Below are 25,888 nucleotides of genomic sequence, written 5' to 3'. Positions count from 1 at the left end.
GTGGTTGTTGCTAGGTGACAAAGTAAGATACAGAATATGCCTATGACTGAATTTTATGGAAAACTTTTCTTAACCAATTTTTGACCCAGAGCAATCTACAAAGGAAACTCTTGACATTTCTAGGTGTGTCCCTTCATCATTCCGTTTTCCCTAAAGAGAGCTTAACTGAAATATTAGTTTTCACGTTTGTCAGTTAGTTTGAGGGGTCCCTTTACCCTTGGTCTAGAATTTCCTCTTGAATTCCAGAAGGGTTGGTGGATTCCTCCTAGAGCCCAGCAGCGGTGGTTTGAGGTGCTGCTGCTCTGGTCTGCTTCTCCTTGTCTAGTGATTGGGAACAGAGACACTTGGGTTAACACTTCCCTTGTAGGAGCCCAAGATGCAGGCAGCGGGGGGAACACATTGTGTCCAGGATCTAGCTTCCCCCACTGTGTGGACCCAAATGCTATCTCCAGGGCCACCCAGCAGGCTGGTGGCAGACTACAGAGGGGATTTTGTAGCATGATTTCCACTGGGTGCCCAGTAAGGCTCTGTTTGTCCTCCAGGACACCTATAAGGTAAGGTCGAAGCTGAGGCTAAAATCACCAGTCTCTCTTTTGTTGACCAGAAAGTTAAACTAAGAGTGGAGGAGAAATTAGTCAGCTTATTTTAACTATGGATTTGTTTTCAGAGGCATGAAGTTCTTGAACAAGTTCTAAGACTGTATTTTAAATCCATATTGTAAAATCATGTAACGTCTTTGATATTTTACTTAATTTTGCTTTTGCATATTTGATAACTTTCACTTCCCTGTTATGACTTCTTTATGCATCTTTTTTTTTTTGTTCTCTTGTTTGTTTTATTCTTTTTCTCACGTTTAGAAGGTAAGCTTTCTCTTGCCCTCTAGTTTCTTTTTCGCTTAAAAAGAGAAAAAGCATGTCTGTGAGGTTTTCTTGTGCTGTGTGCCGTGCCTTATTCCGTGTGCCGGTGTGTAACACTGTGCTCGAATATGCGTCAGAATTTGACTTAATACGGGAATTGGGGCTGTGCGGGCAGACTGTTTGGCTCATGTGGAGCTGTTTCTTTGGGGAAAGCAAAAGGAAAGACGTTACTGTGGGATGTCAGGCTTTCTATATTTGGTGGGTGCTTTCCTCTCTTGAGCAGGCTCCTGGGAACTGTTTTGGTCTGGTCATTCCCACTAACTTCATTTGAGGGGCAGATTTCCCCAGGTAGCTGGGTGACCCCTAAGTTACCAGTGGACCTTGCTCTTAGGAAAGGAAACTTCCAGCTGTTGCTATCTCTGTATTTGCCTCTCCTACCAGTTTCCTTTGCAGGCTCTGGAATTTGACTTTTGGAGATGCATCATTGAGGTTTTAAGCCAAAATGAAAATGGGTAGGCTAGAGAGTCTAGATGGGGCACCTGTCCTTCACAATAATCCTAGCATTAAAAATCAAAAGGAAAAAAGTCAGGTGTACCTACAGTTTTCCCTAACTTCAGTACCTGGCTCACTGCATGTTCTGCTGTCTAAGCTGTGAATCAGCCGTCGTTCTCCATGATCTCATGTTCCCCTAATCTAATCTCTTTCCTTATTCTCTTCCCTTTCCTTCTAGCAGATGAAAAATAGTAAAAAAGAAAAGCAGGCCTTGCAACCTTAATGTTTCTCTATTTTTGGAGGGGAAAAGTCATCCTTCAATTAGTAACTAAGCGTGGCTGAGCTTTATTTTGTGCAAGTGCTGAGAGCTGCTTCTTTAAAAACCAAAAACAAAACCCAAACCAAAACTGTGGTCAGTTGAGTTTTTCAGGAGGAAGATTAGGCATTTGGGGGCATATACAAGGGAAATATAAACCTGGTCCCCACTGTGTACAGTCTAATAGTGCTCTCAGTTTTATGCTGATCTGGAAGGAACCAGAATGAAAGGAATTAAATAAAATTAGTTCAGCTAAAAGAAGCTTAAGTACATAATGACATCAGAATGAGCAAGAAATGTTTATTTTTTAACTTCATTTTGCTCTTGTTTTACATTTACCTGATTTAAATATCAAAATGCTATAAAGGGACTTCCCTGGTGGCGCAGTGGTTAAGAGACTGTGCTCCCAATGCAGGAGGCCCGGGTTCAATCCCTGGTAAGGGAACTAGATCCCATATGCATGCTGCAACTAAGAGTTCACATGCCACAACTAAGGAGCCAGCGAGCCACAACTAAGACCTGGCACAACCAAATAAACAAACAAACAAACAAATAAATAAATATTGAAAAAAATGCTATAAAAGGGTATGTGTGACACAGTTCACTCTCATCCCCATCCCTATCCACTCTACCTCCCTTACCCTCTAAGAGTAATTGTTTTTATTAGTTGCAAGAATGTTTAGAAAAAATTTTACCCTGAAAGTGGAAATTGGTAACTAGGGTTTGGTTATTTTTCAGTTTAGTAGCATTATTCATCTTTCATTGCTCAACTGTAAGCAGTGAATTAATCAGACTTTGTGTCTGTCTGTGACCCCTGGGTTCCCATTCTGTTTAATACATACGATATCTTCTACCTCCTCTCACCCCTACCAATAAAGAATTAACTTTGTCTTACCATACTTGTTTCATGCTTCCCCACTGGTGCAGTTTTCTCCTGGAAAGTGATGGTTCCTCTAGAAAAGTGGGGGAAGAAAGTAAGTGGAAAAAATTCTTGGTAAAAATGCGTCTTGCCGAATAAGTTAAGATTTTAAAGAGGCAATGCAATAGCTGATTATTTTACGTTATTTATACCTACATTTCAAATGGCAGATTTACAAATTTATAAGTACTTTGACTTTAAACACTTCATTTTATTTTGAAAATAAAAAATTTCCCCTCCTAAATCAACAATCATAATGATTATTAAAAACTATTTTAGCATTTTTCCTGGGAATACATTATGAGACAAAAGAATTTGGGGTTTAAACACAGTTCTAATTTTACCCTTTGTAAATTTAGCAATCTATATTTAATCTCTTTTTTTGGTATTACTTGTATCTTGATGCATGCTGAGAATGAAGAGGAAGTGAAAAAAATTTAAAAAGCATTTCATTGCTAAGAATTTTTGAACCCTATGTAGGTGTTCCTGTAACTGCACCTTGAGTCATTAGATAGTATTATTCAGAATTCGTCCCTGTGGTGTGTCTCCTGCCACGGTGGGCCTAGGTTGGTGGTGGGTAAATGTAGTTGAGTGACTCAGATGTCTTGCACAGATTACTGTAGTCTACCGAAGAAGGAAATACTGGTTAGAACATGCGATACTATAATAACTTGCCCTTACTGCAGACCATGGAGGATTTAAGGGTTGATTTTTATTTCAGTTTTGAAAAAAATAAGGTTATATGTGAGCTTTTTATGAGTCTTTTAGTATTCTGTTATGCAGTATTAGTTTTAGTATTCTAGTATGCAGCTAATACAACAAAGGATTTATCTTTTGGAGTTTGAGATAAATAGTTAATTTAGGCATTTATAATATTTTATCCTCCCCCCCAGCCAAAGGAGAAAAGCCTGACATGTTACAGGAATTGACATTTCCCTTCTGATCCAAGTGATCTTTTAGTTGGTATAACTGAATGTGTGTGCATAGGTGGCACAGAAGCACTGAGAAGGTCTTCTTGGAGATGAGGAACTGATGCCTGGGAGGATAGCTTGCCTGAAGGCTCAGGGATAGATGACTTTCTCTCCAAGGTTAAATGTAGTTTATAAGATTTTGTTCTACGTCCCAATTTATCTTCCCAAAACATCTTTGTTTAAAACACGGACTTGAGGGTAGAAATGTGGTCAGGAATGGGCTGGAGTGGGAAGGGTGGGGGTGGGAGGTGTTAGTGGAAAAGGGAGAGTAGCTTGGGCAGTGAATGAGAGGTGGTCCTTAGTCCCAAATTTAAAATTTTCAAGAGCCTGGAAACACAGAAGCTCACTTTCCCTACCGCAGTTCCTCTTGATCGTCTGTGGGAGGAACTCAGTGGTTCTTGGTATTATTCAGTGTTCTTTAGGTCTGACTTTATATTAAATTTCAGAAGTGTTTCAGTTCCTGGAAAAGCGTGTAAAAAGGCGTCTTTTAGGTTGTCCTTCTGACTTTTGGTATATGTGACAGTGTGCCAAGGCACTATGGTTTTTCTCATTTAAAACCTGAACTCATCAGAGTTTTACAGTAAAAGGAACCAGAGCAGGAGGGTATCAGGTCCCTGACAGCTGTCCCCAAAGCTACATGACTAGATCTGGTCTTTTTTATATTCACTCTTTAAAAAAAAGAACAACAACAACAACAAAAACAGAGAAGAGATTGGTGGAGACCTTTCTTGTTCCCAAATTTGAGATTTTACAGAGAACAGTACTTATTGAGGATACAGTTTTTTTCTCTTCTATTTCATACCCAGAGTGTATTCTGAGTACTTAGACCTACATGACAAGGTTTAACAAAAAGCTTTATGGTACATAGTGTAGTTGACCCCAGAGTTATGATTATTTTTACCCTTTATAAATATATCTCAAAATTGCTTCTTAGTCCTAGTTGTTCATTGAATTTGTTTATAGCCAGTGTTAATATACTTCTTTTGTTGCTTATGTCAGAATTCTGTCAATTCCATAACAAACACTGCCCTTCAAAAGAAATTCTTAGGAGATTCTTAGGAGACCAAAATATTTGTTCCCATAGACATTTTTGCTTTTAATAGATATGACATTAAAAGGTATTGTGTTTAAATGATTCTTTACAATTTGCTGTATTCCAGAAAGAATTTAAGGTGGCCTTCTCAGTGACTGTTTTAAATCTCCAAAATTGTCTAAAATTCATGCAATTAAAAACTTTGGTAACTAATTGAAATTCCCAGTGTAAAAATGCAGCTTCATTGCAAATTTGCCATTGATTATTTTTAGGAGAAAATGAGCATCTCTTAAATGTTAAGTTCTTGATATTCTCACATCTCATACTCAGGACTAAATTAGTCACATCCTGAGAATCAGATTCTTTCCTTGAAGCATGGTGACCACGCTTTATTAGGGAGAAAAAAGCAGTGACTTTTGAGGATACTGAATAGAGCAAAACCAGTTTTTCTATTGTGTTTCAAATCATTTTGGGGGCAGTGGAGAATAAAAGCAGTTATTTAGGTTAGTGAGGATTATGAATTTGATTTATAGAGCTAATTTTCTAGGCAGTATTAACCAAGACAGAATTGGCAAGGCAAAAGATTTGCTGACTACTGTAAAAGGTTAGTGGAATCTTTGGCAACTCTCTTTGGTAAAAGAAAAAAATTCTTGAATTTCATCTAATAGAAAATAATGAGGTTTGAGATCAAACTGTGTTTCTATGACTGAGCCCCTTAATTTATAAAATTAAATTACATTAAAAATTGAAGTTCAATGAAGCAATGAGGGAAAAAGTGCCTAAAATAGAACCTAACATGTAGGAAGTGCTCAATTAAGATTAGTTTCCTAACTAGTAGCCTTTAACGCTAGAATAGACACTGAAAAATTTCTGATCTTTGTTTCCCCTTGAATTGAGATTTATTGTTTTTTTTCATTGAAAATATGTGTATTAGAGAAATGGTTATTAATGATTTTAAATTAAGTATTTTTACATGGCTATAATTTCTCTTCTTCAGAGTGTGCACAATACTTCCTAGGTGAGAGATCATGAATTTTTTTTTTTTAAATCTGTATCTAGAGAAAGTCCTATAACTTGTATTAGACCTTAAAGGCTATCCGACTCTCTGAGGTTGGGTGTTGCCTGCGACTCTCTTTAAAAAGATATTGATTTGGGCCTTGCTAATTTGGAATTAAGCTAAAGTTGACTTTTGAAGACAAGGTTTGCTGTACAGATTAATTTGAACTAGATGAAGGAAGAGCAAATATTTAAACCATTTGAGAATCAAAGCACTTAAAAAATGCCACTTGTCTACTTACAGTACTAATTACAGACGGATTTTGAAATAGATCCTCTTATGACTGCCTTTTATTGATAGATAGCTATCATAATTTCATATAACTTGATAATAAAAATATTTTATTTCCATTTTTTCAGTAATTTAGTTCACTTCTTTTCAGTTGCCATGGCTGAGAATTTGTTATTTAGAGCCTTAGATAGCCAAATCTGTATCTGTTTAGATGGGGAAATAGGGAGTCCAAAGCTGAGAGTCCTGTAATTTGAATAAGTACTTTGGAAAAGCTGGGGTCAGGCTGCTGACCTTAAGCCTAATTATGAGTGCTCCCAATGTTGGCTTTTTGGTGCTGCTGCTGGGTTTTGTTTGAATTGGAAGTGGGGATGCTCCTAGTGCCCCCATGTGGAAACCTGGTGGCACCACACCTTGAAGAACCCCGGTTTGCAGGACTGGAAATTGAAAAAAGGTAGGGATTTAAGGCATTGCCTAGAGTTTCAGAGGTTAACCCTGTGCTTGGAAGGATGGACTCTGTAAGAGCAAGTTCCCTAAGCGAAAGGGAGAGAGGCTGTCTTTTAAGGTGTTAAATAGACTTAAGAGATGGCCAGTCTGTCAGTTGTGAGGATGGGTACATGCATATTTGTTATATTGTTTTCTGTATATCTATTTACTTAAAAAACTTTATTAAAATATATGTATATTTTAAAAGTGATTAGTCTGTTGTTTGGACTTCTCATGCTATATCCTGGGAGATTTTATGCTAGTTTTATGCAAGTCATTATGAATCCTGATTGTAAACAATAAATTGAGACCCACTTATTTTATCCTGCCTCTTCTTCCAGATTAGGGACGGTAAGGGAACTAAGGATGAGGAGTGGCAGGGAAGGCCCAAAAGACACTTCTCTCTAGTATAACATTTAGTGGTTTATTTGTGGAATTAAAACTGAATTGCTAGATTAAAATTTTCAGTTTTCTTCCAACCAGTAATTCCAGGTTTTTCAGATTAAACATAGTGAAACATCAAGCAGTGTGTGTATATTTCAAAACAAGATGTAGAAGAACTGTGGTTTGTGGTGCCACATGCTAATGAGGCTTCCCTGAAGCCGGAAGAGCTTTGGCAGGGCTGCAGTAGATGATTGTTGACGAGTGGAAAGGCTGGTAATGAGGCATGTGACAAGAGGGCTTTTTCCCGACTGAAGACATTGAACATCTTTTGGCTTGAGCAGTTTTACCAGTTTTCACAGTTTAGCAATAGGGAGACTAGGAAACAGAATTAACTGAAGATTTGCATGCAAGATGCTGCATTTTGACAGAAATAAGCGTTATGGTGTGATGAAAATATTTTTAAGGCTGTTGTAGGACTACTGTAGCTATTGTATGTTAATGGTGTAACTTCTCTGTCTTACTTTGTATCATGGTTATCTTAGTTTTTGCAAAGAAAATACTTGTATTTTTCTTCAAAAGGACACTGAAGCCATGAAGAGAGCATTGGCCTCCATAGACTCCAAACTGAACCAGGCTAAAGGTTGGCTCCGTGACCCCAGTGCCTCCCCAGGTAACCCTCTGGTTCTACTTTTCTGATAGATACAGCAAAACGCTAAAAACCAGGCAAACAAAAGAAAAAGAAAAAGAAAAGAAAAATCATTTCATAATCTCATAATCCTGAGATAACTACTGCAACACTTAGGGGCATACTCCATTCTCTGATAGTTTTGACTAATTGAAGTATTACTGGTACTTAAAAGGATGAAGGGGGCTTCCCTGTTGGCACAGTGGTTGAGAGGCCACCTGCCGATGCAGGGGACATGGGTTCGTGCCCCGGTCTGGGAAGATCCCACGTGCCGCGGAGCGGCTGGGCCCGTGAGCCATGGCCGCTGAGCCTGCGCGTCCGGAGCCTGTGCTCCGCAACGGGAGAGGCCACAACAGTGAGAGGCCCGCATACCACCAAAAAAAAAAAAAAAAAAGGATGAAGGGCATAGACTACCTCTCATCACAGAGGAATACAGCAAAGTGAACTGGGCATTCTTTGCCAAATTATTGGTTCACCCCTTCCCTGAATCAGAAAGGTAATTATTTTGAATGAAAGCTCTTCTTTTCTAGTTCCAATTGTGCAGATTTCCATTTACATCAACAGAGTACTTAATTAAGCAGATGAAATGATGATGCTAATAAGAATTGGGAAGCAAAGTTGACTTGTATAAAGATAAGACCCAAATTAGGTTATTGAGCTAGGCATTATGGATTTTCTCATCTAGTATTTATTCAGTTTTAGATTAATATTTGAATGAATGTGAAAAGCCAAATGGAGTTTAGAGGCGTTGAGTACTATTGAATTGTTAGAGCCTACTTTCATCATTCACATGCTTACCACAAACTGCTTATTATCTCCAGATGGGTATGGTTCCAAGGATCTTTTTGAGCAGTCTCTGTGGTTAAAACCTCACCCTATGGTTGTAAGGGCAGTGCTTGGCTATTAGCTATCAGATGTATTGCCTTCTATTCACTTGTCTTGTCATTTAAAATCATCCATTCCTTCATGAATGATATGACTTGTAAAGAGTCCTTTCTAAATAATTAATGGATCAACAATGTAGATATTGAACAGCTCGCTCTCTCTCTCTCTCTCTCTCTCTCTCTCTCTCTCTCTCTCTCTCTCTCTCTCTCTCTCTCTTTTTGGCTGCGCCTCCTGGCTTGAGGAATCTCAGTTCCCCTACCAGGGATCGAACCCAGGCCGCGGTAGTGAAAGCCTGGAATACTAACCACTAGGCCACCAGGGAACTCCCTTGAAAATCTCTTTGTTTTAGGTGATGCTGGTGAACAGGCCATCAGGCAGATCTTAGATGAAGCTGGAAAAGTTGGTGAACTCTGTGCAGGCAAAGAACGCAGGGAGATCCTGGGAACCTGCAAAATGCTAGGGCAGATGACTGATCAAGTGGCTGACCTCCGAGCCAGGTAAAGTTCCTCTGCTCTCACCAGAGCAGTAGTGGTAACAGTTGGGATCTCGCTCCTGATGGAGTGATTCAGAAAGCAAGTTTCTGTGAATTTTACTGAGTTCTCTTTGGCTAATAGGTAACGTAGATATTATATTCTACTAATTCTTTTGAGATTGGAGTGAATTTTCCTTTTGTTGAACTTTTAAAATATGTAGATGCCTTATCATAAAGTTGAAATTGAGATCGAAATCTGTTTTTTTAGTTTCTAGCCATAGGCTTATGAAAAATAAGGTGCATAGATATCTTTTATGAAGGCTGGGTAGCAAAAAAACATAAAGAGTGAAAACGTTGGAATTATTTCACATGTCATTTTAAAAATCAGTTAAATAGATTATCCTCTACGTTGGTCATTTCTAGGCTCTTTTAAGTTTCTATTTCATCATTCTTCGTTTGGTTTTATAATTCTTTTACCTATCTCTTACCCACCTCAAGTCTTGGCGTTTAGGATCCACCCCCATTCCCCCAAATTAAATATGTATAGTTTGCTATTAAGAAGACTCAGTATAATATAGGTTTGTTTGGAACTCATACATATAGTTAATGAAGTTCTAAAAGATTCTCATCTTTATGGAATTTTATAGTATGGACATTGTGAAAAATTGAGGTATGATGACACACTAGTATAAATGAAATTTAATTTTGCTTCAAGATTGTCATGAAACATCTTGAGATAATTGGAATACAGTATAGGGTCTCCTTACAAACTAAGGCTTCAGGAGCATGCCTTGACGTGTTGCACACCATTACACCTGGCCTCAAATGTATTAACATAATGGACTTAAGAATATAGTTCTTAAAGGAGTGGTTCCTGACCTTTTTTGGACCAAGGTCATTTTTATAATTTGATGAAAGCCATTAATCTCTACCTAAAAAGATACATATAAACATGCCCATACAATATTATATGTAATTTCCAGAGGTTTATGGATTCACTGTAGCCCTGGAAGCTCCATGGGCTTCAGGTTAAGAGCCTTTACCTTAAAGGGAAGAAGGAACAGCATAAATAAATGTGATCTCATTGAGTGCAGTGGGCCTTTTCTCTTGCTATGAAGCAGTCTCCTCTGCCAGGAGCATGCCAAGAACTTTACAGAAAGGACAAAAAAGAAGTTCTGTTCCCATTTGGAGAAATGCCAATGCAGTTTGACAAGATTCTTGGCTCTTCTAATTTCTCACTGCTGGCTCTTTTGTCTGCAGCCTTTTCACAGTGTGGTAGACAGTTTTCAGTTGGAATTCTCAAATACACAGTTGTATGTATTTAGAGAAAGATGAATCTGAGCAAGAGAACGAGGTAGTTGCTGTACAGGATCGACCATAACTCTGTAAAGAGAAAAGGTTGGAACAGTGAGGAGCCCCAATGGGCCTGCTTTACACTGGAGTTTGCAATAGCTTTTCACAATGAAAGATTACAAAGCTGTCTGCTTGTTATCCTTTCTTAAATATGCCTAGCTTTCTAACAGCTTAGTGGCTGAAACTCAGTAACAGTTTCCTCTTTGGTATTCTTCTGTTCAGTCACCTAGAGTTTCTAGGGTTTTAAGTATATATTTTCCCCTCCATGGTACTCAAACTTTTTATTTTGAATGAAAAATTATGCAGCCCATAAATATTTTTACTTTTTCACAGTTGGACTCTTATACAAACAATGTTCCTCATAATGAATTACTAGATTTGAAGGAAAAAAGCAAATTAAAAGATAAAAAGTATACTTTCAAAAGTCTTAGACTCCTCTGCCATGTAAAAGGGAGGTGTCAAGTACAAGTAAAAGGTATATATATATACCTTTTATATACCTGGCAATAAATATTATTGAGTTCACTACCTCAAATATTGGTATACATGAAAAACATATAAATTTAAAAAGAGTATAGATAGATGAATGACAAACCCATACTATTATTAAGGGAAGCAAAGATGTTTTGTAGTTTATCCTAAAATCAGAAGCTCAGGTTATGATGCTCAGCCCCCATCTTTGAGTTTACCAGGCTGGGCGGATTCAAAAATATGAGTATAAAAAGATGGCAAATTTTACTTTGCTGTGACCTGGGAAGTCTCTTACAAAGGGAAAACAAATTTCTACTAACTCACATCATTTTTTTGTAGTAGTAGCATACCACTTCTGAGAGAGGAAAATAGTGAAATTAGTTCTTTAGGAACATGATGAGAAATAACGGTTTCTTGTCCCTGTGTGCCCTTTTCCCTCAGTACTATCTGGTTTTGATACTTATAGGTTGCATAGGAGTGGAAGGTAGATATTTAAGATTACCATTAGGTTATGATATTGACAATTCTGTAATAACAGTAGTTACATATGTGTATTGCTTTATTGCCAAAGTATTTTCAAGTATTTCTTTTTGCTTGATGCCACTCTGTTTGATAAGCAGGACCAATATTATTACCTATCCACCCCTCATTTTCTAAGTTATAAAACTGAAGCCCAAGGAGGTTAAACATTGTACCCAAGGTTCCTCAGGTAGCAGGAGCCAGGATTTGAACAGAGATCTACTTGGTCCCAGTGTGGTGTGCTTTTAGTAGCACTATGCGTGCTGCCTCCTGAAACATTTTCAATGTATACTTGCCCATAAATAAGAAAATCTAATGGGATGTTTATTTCTAAAGCATACATACTATGGTAACAAAACCCTCCATAGCAGTAAGGTCACAAGCACGTTTCCCCCCTGAAGATTAGGTTTGATTATGTAATCACCACCAAGAGGAAAATCATTATTATCAAAATGTGCAAGTCTGGTCTTTAAAATGGTTATGCAGTTCCTTGAAGCTACTGTGTATTATTTTTAAGAGCAAAGGAGAAATTAGATAGTTTGGGTGTTTTGCTTTGTCTCTCTCTGTGTTTCCTTGTGTTATCGCAGATTTAGTAGAAAAGGAAAAGGACAAATGTGTTAGTAAAAGAACATATACTGTGCTTTTAGTAATATTTTGCCATTAAGAATTTGAGAGAGTACAACAGCAGCATCTATCTGTTTGAGCAGAGGACAAGGAGCCTCACCAGTGGCCATGCAGAAAGCCCAGCAGGTGTCTCAGGGTCTGGATGTGCTCACAGCAAAAGTGGAAAATGCAGCCCGCAAGCTGGAAGCCATGACCAACTCAAAGCAGAGCATTGCGAAGAAAATTGATGCTGCTCAGGTAGCGATGATGATTTTTAGGAAGGGTGGGAAATAAAGGAGAAAGAGAAATGTTCCATAAATATACTGTATCCCTCTCCCCCTTATTTTCTATGGGTGGATAATGGGTGTTTCTAAGTGATGACTGATACACAGTAGTTGCCAGTGTTAACACATCCCCTACCACCACAGGCTTAAGGCTAATGTTTATCCATATTTTGAAATGGAGATCTTAATTTTGAATACTTCAGTTAGTTAAAAGTCAGCATTCTGAGTACCATTCCCCTGGCTCCTGATGGAGATTACAGTATGTTAAACCTGTTCCTCATCTCAGAATTCACAACTGTGTTTGGTCATAGCAATGTAAAAGGGTTAAAGCTTTCTGATATTACTCTACTGTAAAATGATTTTCAAGCATTTCATGAAGAAACATAAATGTTTAAGAAACTGAAGAATTAATAAGGTGTGATTAATTCAAAGATAAAGCTCATGAAGATATTTTATCCTAATGAGAAAGAAAAAAATCATTTTTAAAAAGATGAAGGGGGACTTCCCTGGAGGTCCAGTGGTTAAGACTCTGAGCTACCACTGCAGGGGGCGTGGGTTCGATTCCTGGTCTGGGAACTAGGATCCTGCATGCCACACATGCAAATATTAATATCTCTGTAAATAAATAAATAAATAGCTGAAGGATTGATTTGGTTTTGCCTGAGTAAGAACTGATGTAAAATAATAAGGATCAGCATTATAAAATCAATTGCTGGTATGCCTTATGATTACTTTTGAAATATTTCTGATGGCTTTGTTAAGTTTAGTAAAATTGGTTCATGAGTAGATCACAGTGTGCTTCTTTTCTATTTATGTGTGTGTAGAATTGGCTTGCAGATCCAAATGGTGGACCAGAAGGAGAAGAACAGATTCGAGGGGCTTTGGCTGAAGCTCGGAAAATAGCAGAATTATGTGATGATCCTAAGGAGAGAGATGACATTCTACGTTCTCTTGGAGAAATATCTGCTCTGACTTCTAAATTAGCAGATCTACGAAGACAGTATGTATTTAATCAATTAAATTGTCCTTTAATCTCTCTCTTTTTCCCCCTAAGCACATATATAGTTGAAATTTATAGGTTAAATGCACATATGATACTCTTCCATTGTCTTCTTATTGATTCTGTGTGACGTGGTGAGGGAAGATATTTTTAAATTAATAATTTTAGGATACTAAGAACTATTTTTTTAAAAAATATTTTTAAGAGATGTGTTTTTTTTGAGATCTATTCTTTAAAAATTTATTTATTTATTTATTTATTTATTTGGCTGCACCGGGTCTTCATTGCGGCATGTGGGATCTTTAGCTGCAGCATGCGAACTCTTAGTTGCGGTATGAAGGATCTAGTTCCTTGACCAGGGATTGAACCCAGACCCCCTGCATTGGGAGAACAGAGTCTTAGCTACTGGACCACCAGGGAAATCCCTGAGATCCATTTTTTAAAATTTCTAAGCTAGGACGTACTACTACACCATGTTTGTGACTTGTCTGTTTCCCAGGCATATGAGGAAAATAACTTTTGTGGCTAGCTGTGAAAAGCTGTGAGTGTGTGTGTGTGTGTGTGTGTGTGTGTCTCGGGGTGGGATGGGGAGGCATAAGAAGATACTTTCTTCCTTGACCAGCAGTGTTACTTCTTATGTAGCAATTATAAAAGATCCTTAGATATGACATCCTCACTGCAGGTTCTTCTCTTAAGGGGATTTTTTTTTTTAATCGGTGAGACAGATAAGACTTTCATAGCATCTACTTTGATTGCATAGAAAAGAAGTGTCACTCTCTCCTTTTGAAAGATATTTTTCTGTCTTAATAAAAAACCAACTGCATCATATGCTAAAAGAACATTAAAAAAGTGTACAACGGCAAAAGTAAGAGTTGCTTCTCTCCCACCTCTGTCCTCCAGTCACTTCTCCAGGAATAACCATAATCAAGTATCTTGTGAGATTCGACTTTTCATTTAACTTGTGTATTTCACTCCCTATTCTTCCACAGGAGAGTGCCTAACCTTTTTCCAAAGAGGTACTTTAGAGTCCTTTCAAATCTTATACTGGCTAAGAGACCAACGTTAGCTAATAAAGCAAACTTCTGCCTCAGAACTTGAAATAGGAATGAGTGGGAGCAGGGTGGACATACTTTAGGCAGGAGGTTGTGGTGATAGAGAGCAGCTTAAATAATAGCTCAAGTTTGATTCTATATTCAAGCTCAATCATTTGGGGGGGTCACTATTTTATACCCCAAATATAAAATTATGTAGGTGGGAAAATGTATAATTGGACAATTGTAAAATAATATATGTCTATAAATTTTGGTCTCTGTTCATTAACATTAGCTAATTAATATAGTCTTTACATTTTTACTAGATTTAAAAATAGAGGAAGAAACTATGTTCTCAGGATCCTAACACAAGTCCATATACATAGCAGGCACTCATTAATGTTTCTTAATGATGAAGAGAGAATTAATGATAATAGTGATAACAGCAGACCAAGTTTGGTCACATGCCATCATTACTTATTCCTATTTATCTATCTATCTATCTATCTATCTATCTATCTATCTGTCTGTCTGTCTGTCTGTCTGTCTAAAACTTCCTGGCAGCAGAAGTAGCTATGATCAGAACCATAGTAATTACCTTCTTTGTCCAGCTTTATAATGGAGAAAGTATGAAAGTTTAGAATCATAAAGGAACTCTTAAGATAGTCTCTAAATTAGTTATTCTGTCAGGTAGACTAATATTTGCATTTTTATCGGTGAGCCAGATATGATTATCCTGAAGTTTACTTTTCTATGACCTAGTGGACTTGAGATATCAAATGAGTCAGACTTGAGATGGCAGGCTCAGAGGTCAGCTAACCTAGTGATGACTGATTGAGCTCAGCTTACCAAATGGTTGAGCTCGGTTGAGCCAGACTGATCAAACTCATATTTAACTACAACATATTTAACTGTCTTAACAAGGCAAAACAATCAGAATTTATATTATTAATTTCTTATTTAAGGGTCAAATAGATAAATCCCTCTCCTTTCAAACCAAGTTAATAATAATCATTAGCAGTTTGTCATCTCATTAGCATTTGTATTAGCAATTAAGTCATCTCAATGCAAAGAGTGTCTTTGTGTGACAGGATGGCTATTTTTTTCTCTGCAGGGGAAAAGGAGATTCCCCAGAGGCCCGAGCATTGGCCAAACAGGTGGCCACGGCCCTACAGAACTTGCAGACCAAAACCAACAAGGCTGTGGCCAACAGCAGACCTGCCAAAGCAGCTGTCCACCTTGAGGGCAAGATTGAGCAGGCACAGCGGTGGATTGATAATCCCACAGTGGATGACCGGGGAGTTGGTAAGGTCATCACTGCACTTAATCCTCATTAAACTTGTTTCAATGAAGATAAGCAAGTTGTTGATAGAGAGCCTGTATCATCTGTAATTAGGTACAGAAGGGGTTCTTTAGCCACTGGTGAGTAAGTCATTCCACAGTGTGACTCCATCTCCAAATGTAGCCAATAAATTTCCTGTGATTTTGTCAAGAAGTATTAATAAATAAATGATTTTGCTGCAGGCAAATAGAAAAGTCCTCAGGTTGCAGTTGAAACTTTGAGCTAATTATTTCCAGTCTACGTATACTTCCATTCTGTTGTATTTCTGTTATTAACAGTCGTTAGTAAGTTCACAGTTAAATATAATTTCTGAAAATAAGTAAAAGACACTTAACTACCAAGGTTGTTTTCAGTTGTGAGGGCTCCTGTATCACACAATCACCTGTAGAAGTGATAACCTACAATTTTGATTTTTGAGAGATTTTAGGAATGGATCTATAAGAATTTAGGTTGTATTATGATGGCAAGCCTGTTGAAGCTGAAAGATCTATTTAGTTCATTTGCTGTATTCACTGGAAAAAGATAAAATTTTTAATTGGTTATTCCCAGTATTGGGGAATCAGGCAGACATATAATTTACTGGTGGAGGAATAAATCGGTACAAGTTTTCTGAGTGGTAATTTGGAATTATATGTCAAGAGCTTTAAAAAAGTTCATACCCATTGACTCAGCTTTTTGACTTACAGGAATTTATTCTAAAAATAATTAGAGATGTTTCTAAGGAGTTACATATGAGAATATCTAAATAGCGTAAATATTTAATAATATTAACAATTATGGTTCATATGATAAAATGTTGCATAGATTTTAGATCATGATTTTTGAATAATATTTAATGATGTAGAAGAATGCTTACATTAAATAAAAAGAAGCAAGGAATAAAAGTTAATGTATAGTATGATCCCGGTTTTGTAAAGAGAAATGTATGTGTGTATAGGAGCATGCAATGCATTAAAAAAGACTGGAAGGAAATGTTCAGATATATCAGTCTCCAAGTGATGGGATTATGGGTGGTTTATATTCTTTTACATTTTATATATTTCCCCAGTTTTTTGTCTTGATAGGGGAAAAAACCCCACTAACCCCACTAAATGTATTTTTTTTAACATCTTTATTGGAATATAATTGCTTTACAATGGTGTGTTAGTTTCTGCTTTATAACAAATTGAGTCAGTTATACATATACATATGTTCCCATATCTCTTCCCTCTTGCATATCCCTCTCTCCCACCCTCCCTATCCCACCCCTCTAGGTGGTCACAAAGCACCAAGCTGATCTCCCTGTGCCATGCGGCTGCTTCCCACTAGCCATCTATATTTTACATTTGGTAGTGTATATACGTCCATGCCACTCTCTCACTTTGTCACAGCTTACCCTTCCCCCTCCCCATATCCTCAAGTTCATTCTCTAGTAGGTCTGTGTCTTTATTCCCGTCTTACCCCTAGGTTCTTCATGACCTTTTTTTTTTTTCCCTTAGATTCCATATATATGTGTTAGCATACGGTATTTGTTTTTCTCTTTCTGACTTACTTCACTCTGTGTGACAGACTCTAGGTCCATCCACCTCACCACAAGTAACTCAGTTTCATTTCTTTTTATGGCTGAGTAATATTCCACTGTATATATGTGCCACATCTTCTTGATCCATTCATCCGATGATGGACACTTAGGTTGCTTCCATGTCCTGGCTACTGTAAATAGAGCTGCAATGAACATTTTGGTACTGACTTTTTGAATTATGGTTTTCTCAGGGTCTATGGCCAGTAGTGGGATTGCTGGGTCGTATGGTAGTTCTATTTTTAGTTTTTTAAGGAACCTCCATACTGTTCTCCATAGTGGCTGTATCAATTTACATTCCCACCAGCAGTGCAAGAGTGTTCCCTTTTCTCCACACCCTCTCCAGCATTTATTGAATATAGATTTTTTGAAGATGGCCATTCTGACTGGTGTGAGATGATATCTCATTGTAGTTTTGATTTGCATTTCTCTAATGATTAATGATGTTGAGCATTCTTTCATGTGTTTGTTGGCAATCTGTATATCTTCTTTGGAGAAATGTCTGTTTAGGTCTTCTGCCCATTTTTGGATTGGGTTCTTTGTTTTTTTGTTATTGAGCTGCATGAGCTGCTTGTAAATTTTGGAGATTAATCCTTTGTCCATTGCTTCATTTGCAAATATTTTCTCCCATTCTGAGGGTTGTCTTTTGGTCTTGTTTATGGTTTCCTTTGCTGTGCAAAAGCTTTTAAGTTTCATTAGGTCCCATTTGTTTATTTTTGTTTTTATTTCCATTTCTCTAGGAGGTGGGTCAGAAAGGATCTTGCTGTGATTTATGTCATACAGTGTTCTGCCTATGTTTTCCCCTAAGAGTTTGATAGTTTCTGGCCTTAATTTAGATCTTTAATCCATTTTAAGCTTATTTTTGTATATGGTGTTAGGGAGTGTTCTAATCTCATACTTTTACATGTACCTGTCCAGTTTTCCCAGCACCACTTATTGAAGAGACTGTCTTTTCTCCACTATATATTCTTGCCTCCTTTATCAAAGACAGGGTGACCATATGTGCGTGGGTTTATCTCTGGGCTTTCTGTCCTGTTCCATTGATGTATATTTCTGTTTTTGTGCCAGTACCATACTATCTTGATTACTGTAGCTTTGTAGTATAGTGTGAAATCAGGGAGCCTGATTCCTCCAGCTCCATTATTCGTTTTCAAGATTGCTTTAGCTATTCGGGGTCTTTTGTGTTTCCATACAAATTGTGAAATTTTTTGTTCTAGTTCTGTGAAAAATGCCAGTGGTAGTTTGATAGGGATTCCATTGAATCTGTAGATTGCTTTGGGTAGTAGAGTCATTTTCACAATGTTGATTCTTCCAATCCAAGAACATGGCATATCTCTCCATCTATTTGTATCATCTTTAATTTCTTTCATCAGTGTCTTATAATTTTCTGCATACAGGTCTTTTGTCTGTTTAGGTAGGTTTATTCCTAGATATTTTATTCTTTTTGTTGCAGTGGTAAATTGGAGTGTTTTCTTAATTTCATTTTCAGATTTTTCATCAGTGTATAGGAATGCCAGAGATTTCTGTGCATTAATTTTGTACCTGCTACTTTACTGAATTCATTGATTAGCTCTAGTAGTTTTCTGGTAGCATCTTTGGGATTCTCTATGTATAGTATCATGTCATCTGCAAACAGTGACAGCTTTACTTCTTCTTTTCTGATTTGGATTTCTTTTATTTCTTTTTCTTCTCTGATTGCTGTGGCTAAAACTCCCAAAACTATGTTGAATAAGAGTGGTGAGAGTGGGCAACCTTGTCTTGTTCCTGATCTTAGTGGAAATGGTTTCAGTTTTTCACCATTGAGGACTATGTTGGCTGTGGGTTTGTCATATATGGCCTTTATTATGTTGAGGAAAGTTCCCTCTTTGCCTACTTTCTGCAGGGTTTTTATCATTAATGGGTGTTGAATTTTGTCGAAAGCTTTCTCTGCATCTACTGAGATGATCATATGGTTTTTCTCCTTCAGTTTGTCAATATGGTGTATCATGTTGATTGATTTGCGTACATTGAAGAATCCTTGAATTCCTGGAATAAACCCCACTTGATCATTATGTATGATCCTTTTAATGTGCTGTTGGATTCTGTTTGCTAGTATTTTGTGGAGGATTTTTGCATGTTTGTTCATCAGTGATATTGGCCTGTAGTTTTCTTTCTTTGTGACATCCTTGTCTGGTTTTGGTATCAGGGTGATGGTGGCCTCGTAGAATGAGTTTGGGAGTGTTCCTCCCTCTGCTATATTTTGGAAGAGTTTGAGAAGGATAGGTGTTAGCTCTTCTCTAAATGTTTGATAGAATTCGCCTGTGAAGCCATCTGGTCCTGGGCTTTTGTTTGTTGGAAGATTTTTAATCACAGTCTCGATTTCAGTGCTTGTGATTGGTCGTTTATATTTTCTATTTCTTCCTGGTTCAGTCTTGGCAGGTTGTGCATTTCTAAGAATTTGTCCATTTCTTCCAGGTTGTCCATTTTATTGGCATAGAGTTGCTTGTAGTAATCTCTCATGATCTTTTGTATTTCTGCAGTGTCAGTTGTTACTTCTCCTTTTTCATTTCTAATTCTATAGATTTGAGTCTTCTCCCTTTTTTTTCTTGATGAGTCTGGCTAATGGTTTATCAATTTAATTTTTCTTCTCAAAGAAACAGCTTTTAGTTTTATTGATCTTTGCTATCGTTTCCTTCGTTTCTTTTTCATTTATTTCTGATCTGATCTTTATGATTTCTTTCCTTTTGCTAACTTTGGGGGTTTTTTGTTCTTCTTTCTCTAATTACTTTAGGTGCAAGGTTAGGTTGTTTATTTGAGATGTTTCCTGTTTCTTAAGGTAGGATTGTATTGCTATAAACTTCCCTCTTAGAACTGCTTTTGCTGCATCCCATAGGTTTTGGGTTGTCATGTTTTCATTGTAATTTGTTTCTAGGTATTTTTTGATTTCCTCTTTGATTTCTTCAGTGATCTCTTGGTTATTTAGTAGCATATTGTTTAGCCTTCATGTGTTTGTATTTTTTACAGATCTTTCCTTGTAATTGATATCTAGTCTCATAGCGTTGTGGTCGTAAAAGATACTTGATACAATTTCAATTTTCTTAAATTTACCAAGGCTTGATTTGTGAACCAAGATATGATCTATCCTAGAGAATGTTCCATGAGCACTTGAGAAAAATGTGTATTCTGTTGTTTTTGGATGGAATGTCCTATAAATATCAATTAAGTCCATCTTGTTTAATGTATCATTTAATGCTTGTATTTCCTTATTTATTTTCATTTTGGATGATCTGTCCTTTGGTGAAAGTGGGGTGTTAAAGTCCCCTACTATGAATGTGTTACTGTCGATTTCCCCTTTTATGGCTGTTAGTATTTGCCTTATGTATTGAGGTGCTCCTAGGTTGGGTGCATAAATATTTACAATTGTTATATCTTCTTCTTGGATCGACCCCTTGATCATTATGTAGTGTCCTTTGTCGCTTATAATAGTCTTTATTTCAAAGTCTGTTTTGTCTGATACGAGAATTGCTACTCCGGCTTTCTTTTGATTTTCATTTGCATGGAATATCTTTTTCCATCCCCTCACTTTCAGTCTGTATGTGTCCCTAGGTCTGAAGTGGGTCTCTTGTAGACAGCATATATATGGGTCTTGTTTTTGTATCCATTCAGCCAGTCTGTGTCTTCTGGTGGGAGCATTTAATCCATTTACATATAAGGTAATTATCAATATGTATGTTCCTATTCCCATTTTCTTAATTGTTTTGGGTTTGTTATTGTAGGTCTTTTCCTTCTCTTGTGTTTCTTGCCTAGAGAAGTTCCTTTAGCATTTGCTGTATAGCTGGTTTGGTGGTGCTGAACTCTCTCAGCTTTTGCTTGTCTGTAAAGGTTTTAATTTCTCCATCAAATCTGCATGAGATCCTTGCTGGGTAGAGTAATCTTGGTTGTAGGTTTTTCTCCTTCATCACTTTAAATATGTCCTGCCACTCCCTTCTGGCTTGCAGAGCTTCTGCTGAAAGATCAGCTGTTAACCTTATGGGGATTCCCTTGTGTGTTATTTGTTGTTTTTCCCTTGCTGCTTTTAATATGTTTTCTTTGTATTTAATTTTTGACAGTTTGATTAATATGTGTCTTGGCGTGTTTCTCCTTGGATTTATCCTGTATGGGACTCTCTGTGCTTCCTGGACTTGATTAACTATTTCCTTTTCCATATTAGGGAAATTTTCAACTATAATCTCTTCAAATATTTTCTCAATCCCTTTCTTTTTCTCTTCCTCTTCTGGGACCCTTATAATTCGAATGTTGGTGCATTTAATGTTGTCCCAGAGGTCTCTAAGACTGTCCTCAGTTCTTTTCATTCTTTTTTCTTTATTCTGCTCTACAGTAGTTATTTCCACTATTTTATCTTCCAGGTCACTTATCCGTTCATCTGCCTCAGTTATTCTGCTATTGATCCCATCTAGAGTATTTTTAATTTCATTTATTGTGTTGTTCATCATTGCTTGCTTCCTCTTTAGTTCTTCTAGGTCCATGGTAAATGTTTCTTGCATTGTCTCTTTTCTATTTCCAACATTTTGGATCATCTTTACTATCATTATTCTGAATTGTTTTTCAGGTAGACTGCCTATTTTCTCTTCATTTTTTTGGTCTGGTGGGTTTTTATCTTGCTCCTTCATCTGTTGTGTGTTTTTCTGTCTTCTCATTTTGCTTATCTTACTGTGTTTGGGGTCTCCTTTTTGCAGGCTGCAGGTTCATAGTTCCTGTTGTTTTGGTGTCTGTCCCCAGTGGCTAAAGTTGGTTCAGTGGTTTGTGTAGGCTTCCTGGTGGAGGGGACTAGTGCCTGTGTTCTGGTGGATGAGGCTGGATCTTGTCTTTCTGGTGGGCAGGTCCACGTCTGGTGGTGTGTTTTGGGGTGTCTGTGGCCTTATTATCATTTTAGGCAGCCTCTCTGCTAATGGGTGGGGTTGTGTTCCTGTCTTGCTAGTTGTTTGGCATAGGGTGTCCAGCACTGTAGCTTGCTGGTCGTTGAGTGAAGCTGGGTGTTGGTGTTGAGATGGAGATCTCTGGGAGATTTTCGCCATTTGATATTTCGTGGAGCTGGGAGGTCTCTTGTGGACCAGTGTCCTGAAGTTGGCTCTCCCACCTCAGAGGCACAGCACTGACTCCTGGCTGCAGCACCAAGAGCCTTTCATCCACACAGCTCAGAATAAAAAGGAGAAAAAGTAGAAAGAAAGAAAGAGGATAAAATAAAATAAAGTAAGATAAAATAAAGTAATTAAAATAAAAAATAAGAAAAAAAATTTTTTAAAGTAAAAAAAAAAAAAACAACAAACAAAAGCGGACAGACAGAACCCTAGGACAAATGGTGAAAGCAAAGCTATACAGACAAAATCTCAGACAGAAGCATACACATACACACTAACAAAAAGAGGAAAAGGGGAAAAAATAATATATCTTGCTCTCAAAGTCCACCTCCTCAATTTGGGATGATTCGTTGTCTATTCAGGTATTCCACAGATACAGGGTACATCAAGTTGATTGTGGAGATTTAATCCGCTGCTCCTGAGGCTGCTGGGGGAGATTTCCCTGTCTCTTCTTTGTTCGCACAGCTCCCAGGGTTCAGCTTTGGATTTGGCCCCGCCTCTGCATGTAGGTCGCCGGAGGGCGTCTTTTCTTCGCTCAGACAGGATGGGGTTAAAGGAGCAGCTGATTCGGGGGCTCTGGCTCACTCAGGCCGGGGGGAGGGAGGGGTACAGATGCGGGGCGAGCCTGCGGCGGCAGAGGCCCACGTGACGTTGCACCAGCCTGAGGCGCACCGTGTGTTCTCCAGGGGAAGGGTCCCCTGGATCACGGGACCCTGGCAGTGGCGGGCTGCACAGGGTCCCGGGAGGGGAGGTGTGGATAGTGACCTGTGTTCGCACACAGGCTTCTTGGTGGCGGCAGCAGCGGCCTTAGCGTCTTATGCCCGTCTCTGGATCATCCGCGGCTCGCGGCCCGTCTCTGGAGCTCCTTTAAGTAGCGCTCTTAATCCCCTCTCCTCACACACCAGGAAACAAAGAGGGAGGAAGAAGTCTCTTGCCTCTTCGGCAGGTCCAGACTTTTTCCCGGACTCCCTCCCGGCTAGCTGGCTAGCTGTGGCGCACTAACCCCTTCAGGCTGTGTTCACTCCGCCAGTCCTCTCCCTGCGATCCACGACCGACCGAAGCCCGAGCCTCAGCTCCCAGCCCCCGCCCACCCTGGCGGGTGAGCAGACAAGCCTCTCGGGCTGGTGAGTGCTGGTCGGCAGCAATCCTCTGTGCAGGAATCTCTCGGCTTTGCCCTCCGCACCCCTGTTGCTGCGCTTTCCTGCGCAGCTCCGAAGTTTCCCCACTTGGCCACCCACAGTCTCCGCCCGAGAAGCGGCTTCCTAGTGTGTGCAAACCTTTCCTCCTTCATAGCTCCCTCCCACTGGTGCAGGTCCCGTCCCTATTCTTTTGTCTCTGTTTATTCTTTTTTCTTTTGCCCTACCCAGGTACGTGGGGAGTTTCTTGCCCTTTGGGAGGTCTGAGGTCTTCTGCCAGCGTTCAGTGGGTGTTCTGTAGAAGTTGTTCCACGTGTAGATGTATTTCTGATGTAGCTGTGGGGAGGAAGGTGATCTCCGCATCTTACTCTTCCGCCATCTTCCCCCTCTCCTAAATGTATTATTAAGAAAAGAAATCCTTACCAGAATGGCACAGTGGTTGGCTTCTCCTGGTCTATGTGAGTTTCATTGTTTTCCTCTTGGTGCAGGTCAGGCTGCCATCCGAGGGCTTGTGGCTGAAGGTCATCGTCTGGCAAATGTCATGATGGGGCCTTATCGTCAAGATCTTCTTGCAAAGTGTGACCGAGTGGACCAGCTAACGGCCCAACTGGCTGACCTGGCTGCCAGAGGGGAAGGGGAGAGTCCTCAGGCGAGAGCCCTTGCATCTCAGCTCCAAGACTCTTTAAAGGTAGAACTTGGGAGCACATATCATTACATTTCTGTCTTTTTTTTTTTTAATAAATTTATTTAATTTTTGGTTGCATTGGGTCTTTGTTGTTGCGTGCAGGCTTTCTCTAGTTGTGGCGAGTGGGGGCTGCTCTTCATTGCAGTGCGCAGGCTTCTCATTGTGGTAGCTTCTCTTGTTGCGGAGCTCAGGCTCTAGGCGCACGGACTTCAGAGGTCGTGGTGCATGCGCTTCAGTAGTTGTGGCACGTGAGCTCAGTAGTTGTGGCTCACAGGCTCTAGAGCTCAGGCTCAGTAGTTGTGGCGCACGGGCTTAGTTGCTCCTCAGCATGTGGGATCTTCCTGGACCAGGGCTCAAACCCATGTCCCCTGCATTGACAGGTGGATTCTTAACCACTGCGCCACCAGGGAAGTCCCTCATTACATTTCTTATGCTTACTGTTATTCAAAAACTAGGAGGGAGAGTTTTTAAAAAATATAATTTCTTGAGTCTAGGGAAAGTGAAAAACGTGTGATCAAGAATATAAGGAGGGGCTTCCCTGGTGGCGCAGTGGTTGAGAGTCCGCCTGCCGATGCAGGGGACACGGTTTTGTGCCCTGGTCCGGGAGGATCCCGCATGCCGCAGAGCGGCTGGGCCCGTGGGCCATGGCCACTGGGCCTGCGTGTCTGGAGCCTGTGCTCCGCAGCGGGAGAGGCCACAACAGTGAGAGGCCCGCATATCACAAAAAAAAAAAGAATATAAGGAAATCCATGGACTTCCCTGGTGGCGCAGTGGTTAAGAATCCGCCTGCCAATGCAGGGGACATGGGTTTGAGCTCTGGTCTAGGAAGATCCCACATGCTGTGGAGCAACTAAGTCCGTGCGCCACACCTACTGAGCCTGTGCTCTAGAGCCTGCAAGCCGCAACTACTGAGCCCGTGTGCCACTACTGAAGTCCACACGCCTAGACCCCGAGCTCTGCAAGAAGAGAAGCCACCGCAGTGAGAAGTCTGCGCACCGCAATGAAGAGTAGCCCCTGCTCGCCACGACTAGAGAAAGCCTGTGCACAGCAGTGAAGACCCAATGCAGCCAAAAATTAAATAAATTAATTAATTTTTAAAAAAAGAATATAAGGATATCCAGAGCTTATTAAGGAGAAGCTTACTAGTATGTGATAGCAATTAAAATTGTGTTTCTCAAGCTTCACTCAATCAAGAGCTCTTTCATATTTGCTCTACCATGTATCACCTATACTTTTTTATTTAGTCACTATTTTTCTTAAAATGGACTCCTTTTTTAAACTTTATTTAAAAGAAAAGTTTATAAAAATCCTGAAATCAGGAGTTTGAGTTATATTTTTTCTAATATTCTGTAAAAGAAACACATAATTATGAAAATAAAAACATTTGTCTGTATAACACCTAAAATCATTTCAGATACCACCAGCCAGTGCATGCCACCCACCTTGAGAAACAATGGGGGTGATTGATCCTTCTTCGAGTATTAATCTAGAATAAAGCTTAGATTGGACGAAGTGTGATAATTATGAAAAGGAGTTTTTTCATGACTTTTGAGAATCTTCTTCTTCTGACCCATGTTAAAATAAAAAATGGATTCATATATTGGTTATCAAGTTTTTCTAGAAACTTATTTGAAATATCTAGAAAAATTCCATCATTGATTTCTTTCCTCTAAATATAAGAAATTGCTTATAAATTTGGCACTGCATCCACCAAACAATCCTTACAGTTACTGTAATCATGTCAGGCCCCTCCAGCACTGGGATTGGTGAGGAACTCTGTCTCATCTCATGGTCTTCTTTGGGATCAACCCCATGATTCTTAGTATTATTCTAGGGGCCATCAAGAAAGGAAGTAAGATTTCTTGTTTGGGTGGAACAGTCTAGGGAAATGTGGGTCATGTGGGCAGGATTCACTTCTTACACCTGTTTCATGCTAGCTCAGTGCTTTGTACACAGTTGATACTCATAGCTGATAAAGTTGAATGAAACACTGAATGAATGAAT

The 25,888-nt window shown here is 39.0% G+C and overlaps 1 protein-coding gene across 7 annotated transcripts in view; it reads left to right on the top strand.

The window, feature by feature from the left end:
* VCL (vinculin) overlaps positions 1–25,888 on the top strand; it is a 111,701-nt gene that overhangs the window by 60,963 nt on the left and 24,850 nt on the right. For 4 of the 7 annotated variants that reach the window (XR_010838927.1, XM_059053143.2, XM_059053141.2 and 1 more), the window contains exons 7-12: positions 7,320–7,413; positions 8,663–8,810; positions 11,836–11,989; positions 12,840–13,015; positions 15,161–15,351; positions 23,688–23,887. Coding sequence is in view for 5 of the 7 variants with exons in the window: in XM_059053143.2 (XP_058909126.1) it covers positions 7,320–7,413; positions 8,663–8,810; positions 11,836–11,989; positions 12,840–13,015; positions 15,161–15,351; positions 23,688–23,887 (963 nt within the window). In the remaining 2 variants the exon portion in view is untranslated. The remainder of the gene's footprint in view (positions 1–7,319; positions 7,414–8,662; positions 8,811–11,835; positions 11,990–12,839; positions 13,016–15,160; positions 15,352–23,687; positions 23,888–25,888) is intronic. The other 3 variants (XR_010838928.1, XM_059053144.2, XM_059053142.2) reach the window with 1 other exon arrangement.

The sequence above is a fragment of the Kogia breviceps genome, chromosome 2 (assembly GCF_026419965.1).
Source record: "Kogia breviceps isolate mKogBre1 chromosome 2, mKogBre1 haplotype 1, whole genome shotgun sequence".
Classification (NCBI taxonomy): Eukaryota; Metazoa; Chordata; class Mammalia; order Artiodactyla; family Physeteridae; genus Kogia; species Kogia breviceps.
The sequence above is the reverse complement of the archived record's forward strand: the minus strand, read 5'-3'. Positions and strand labels throughout refer to the sequence as shown.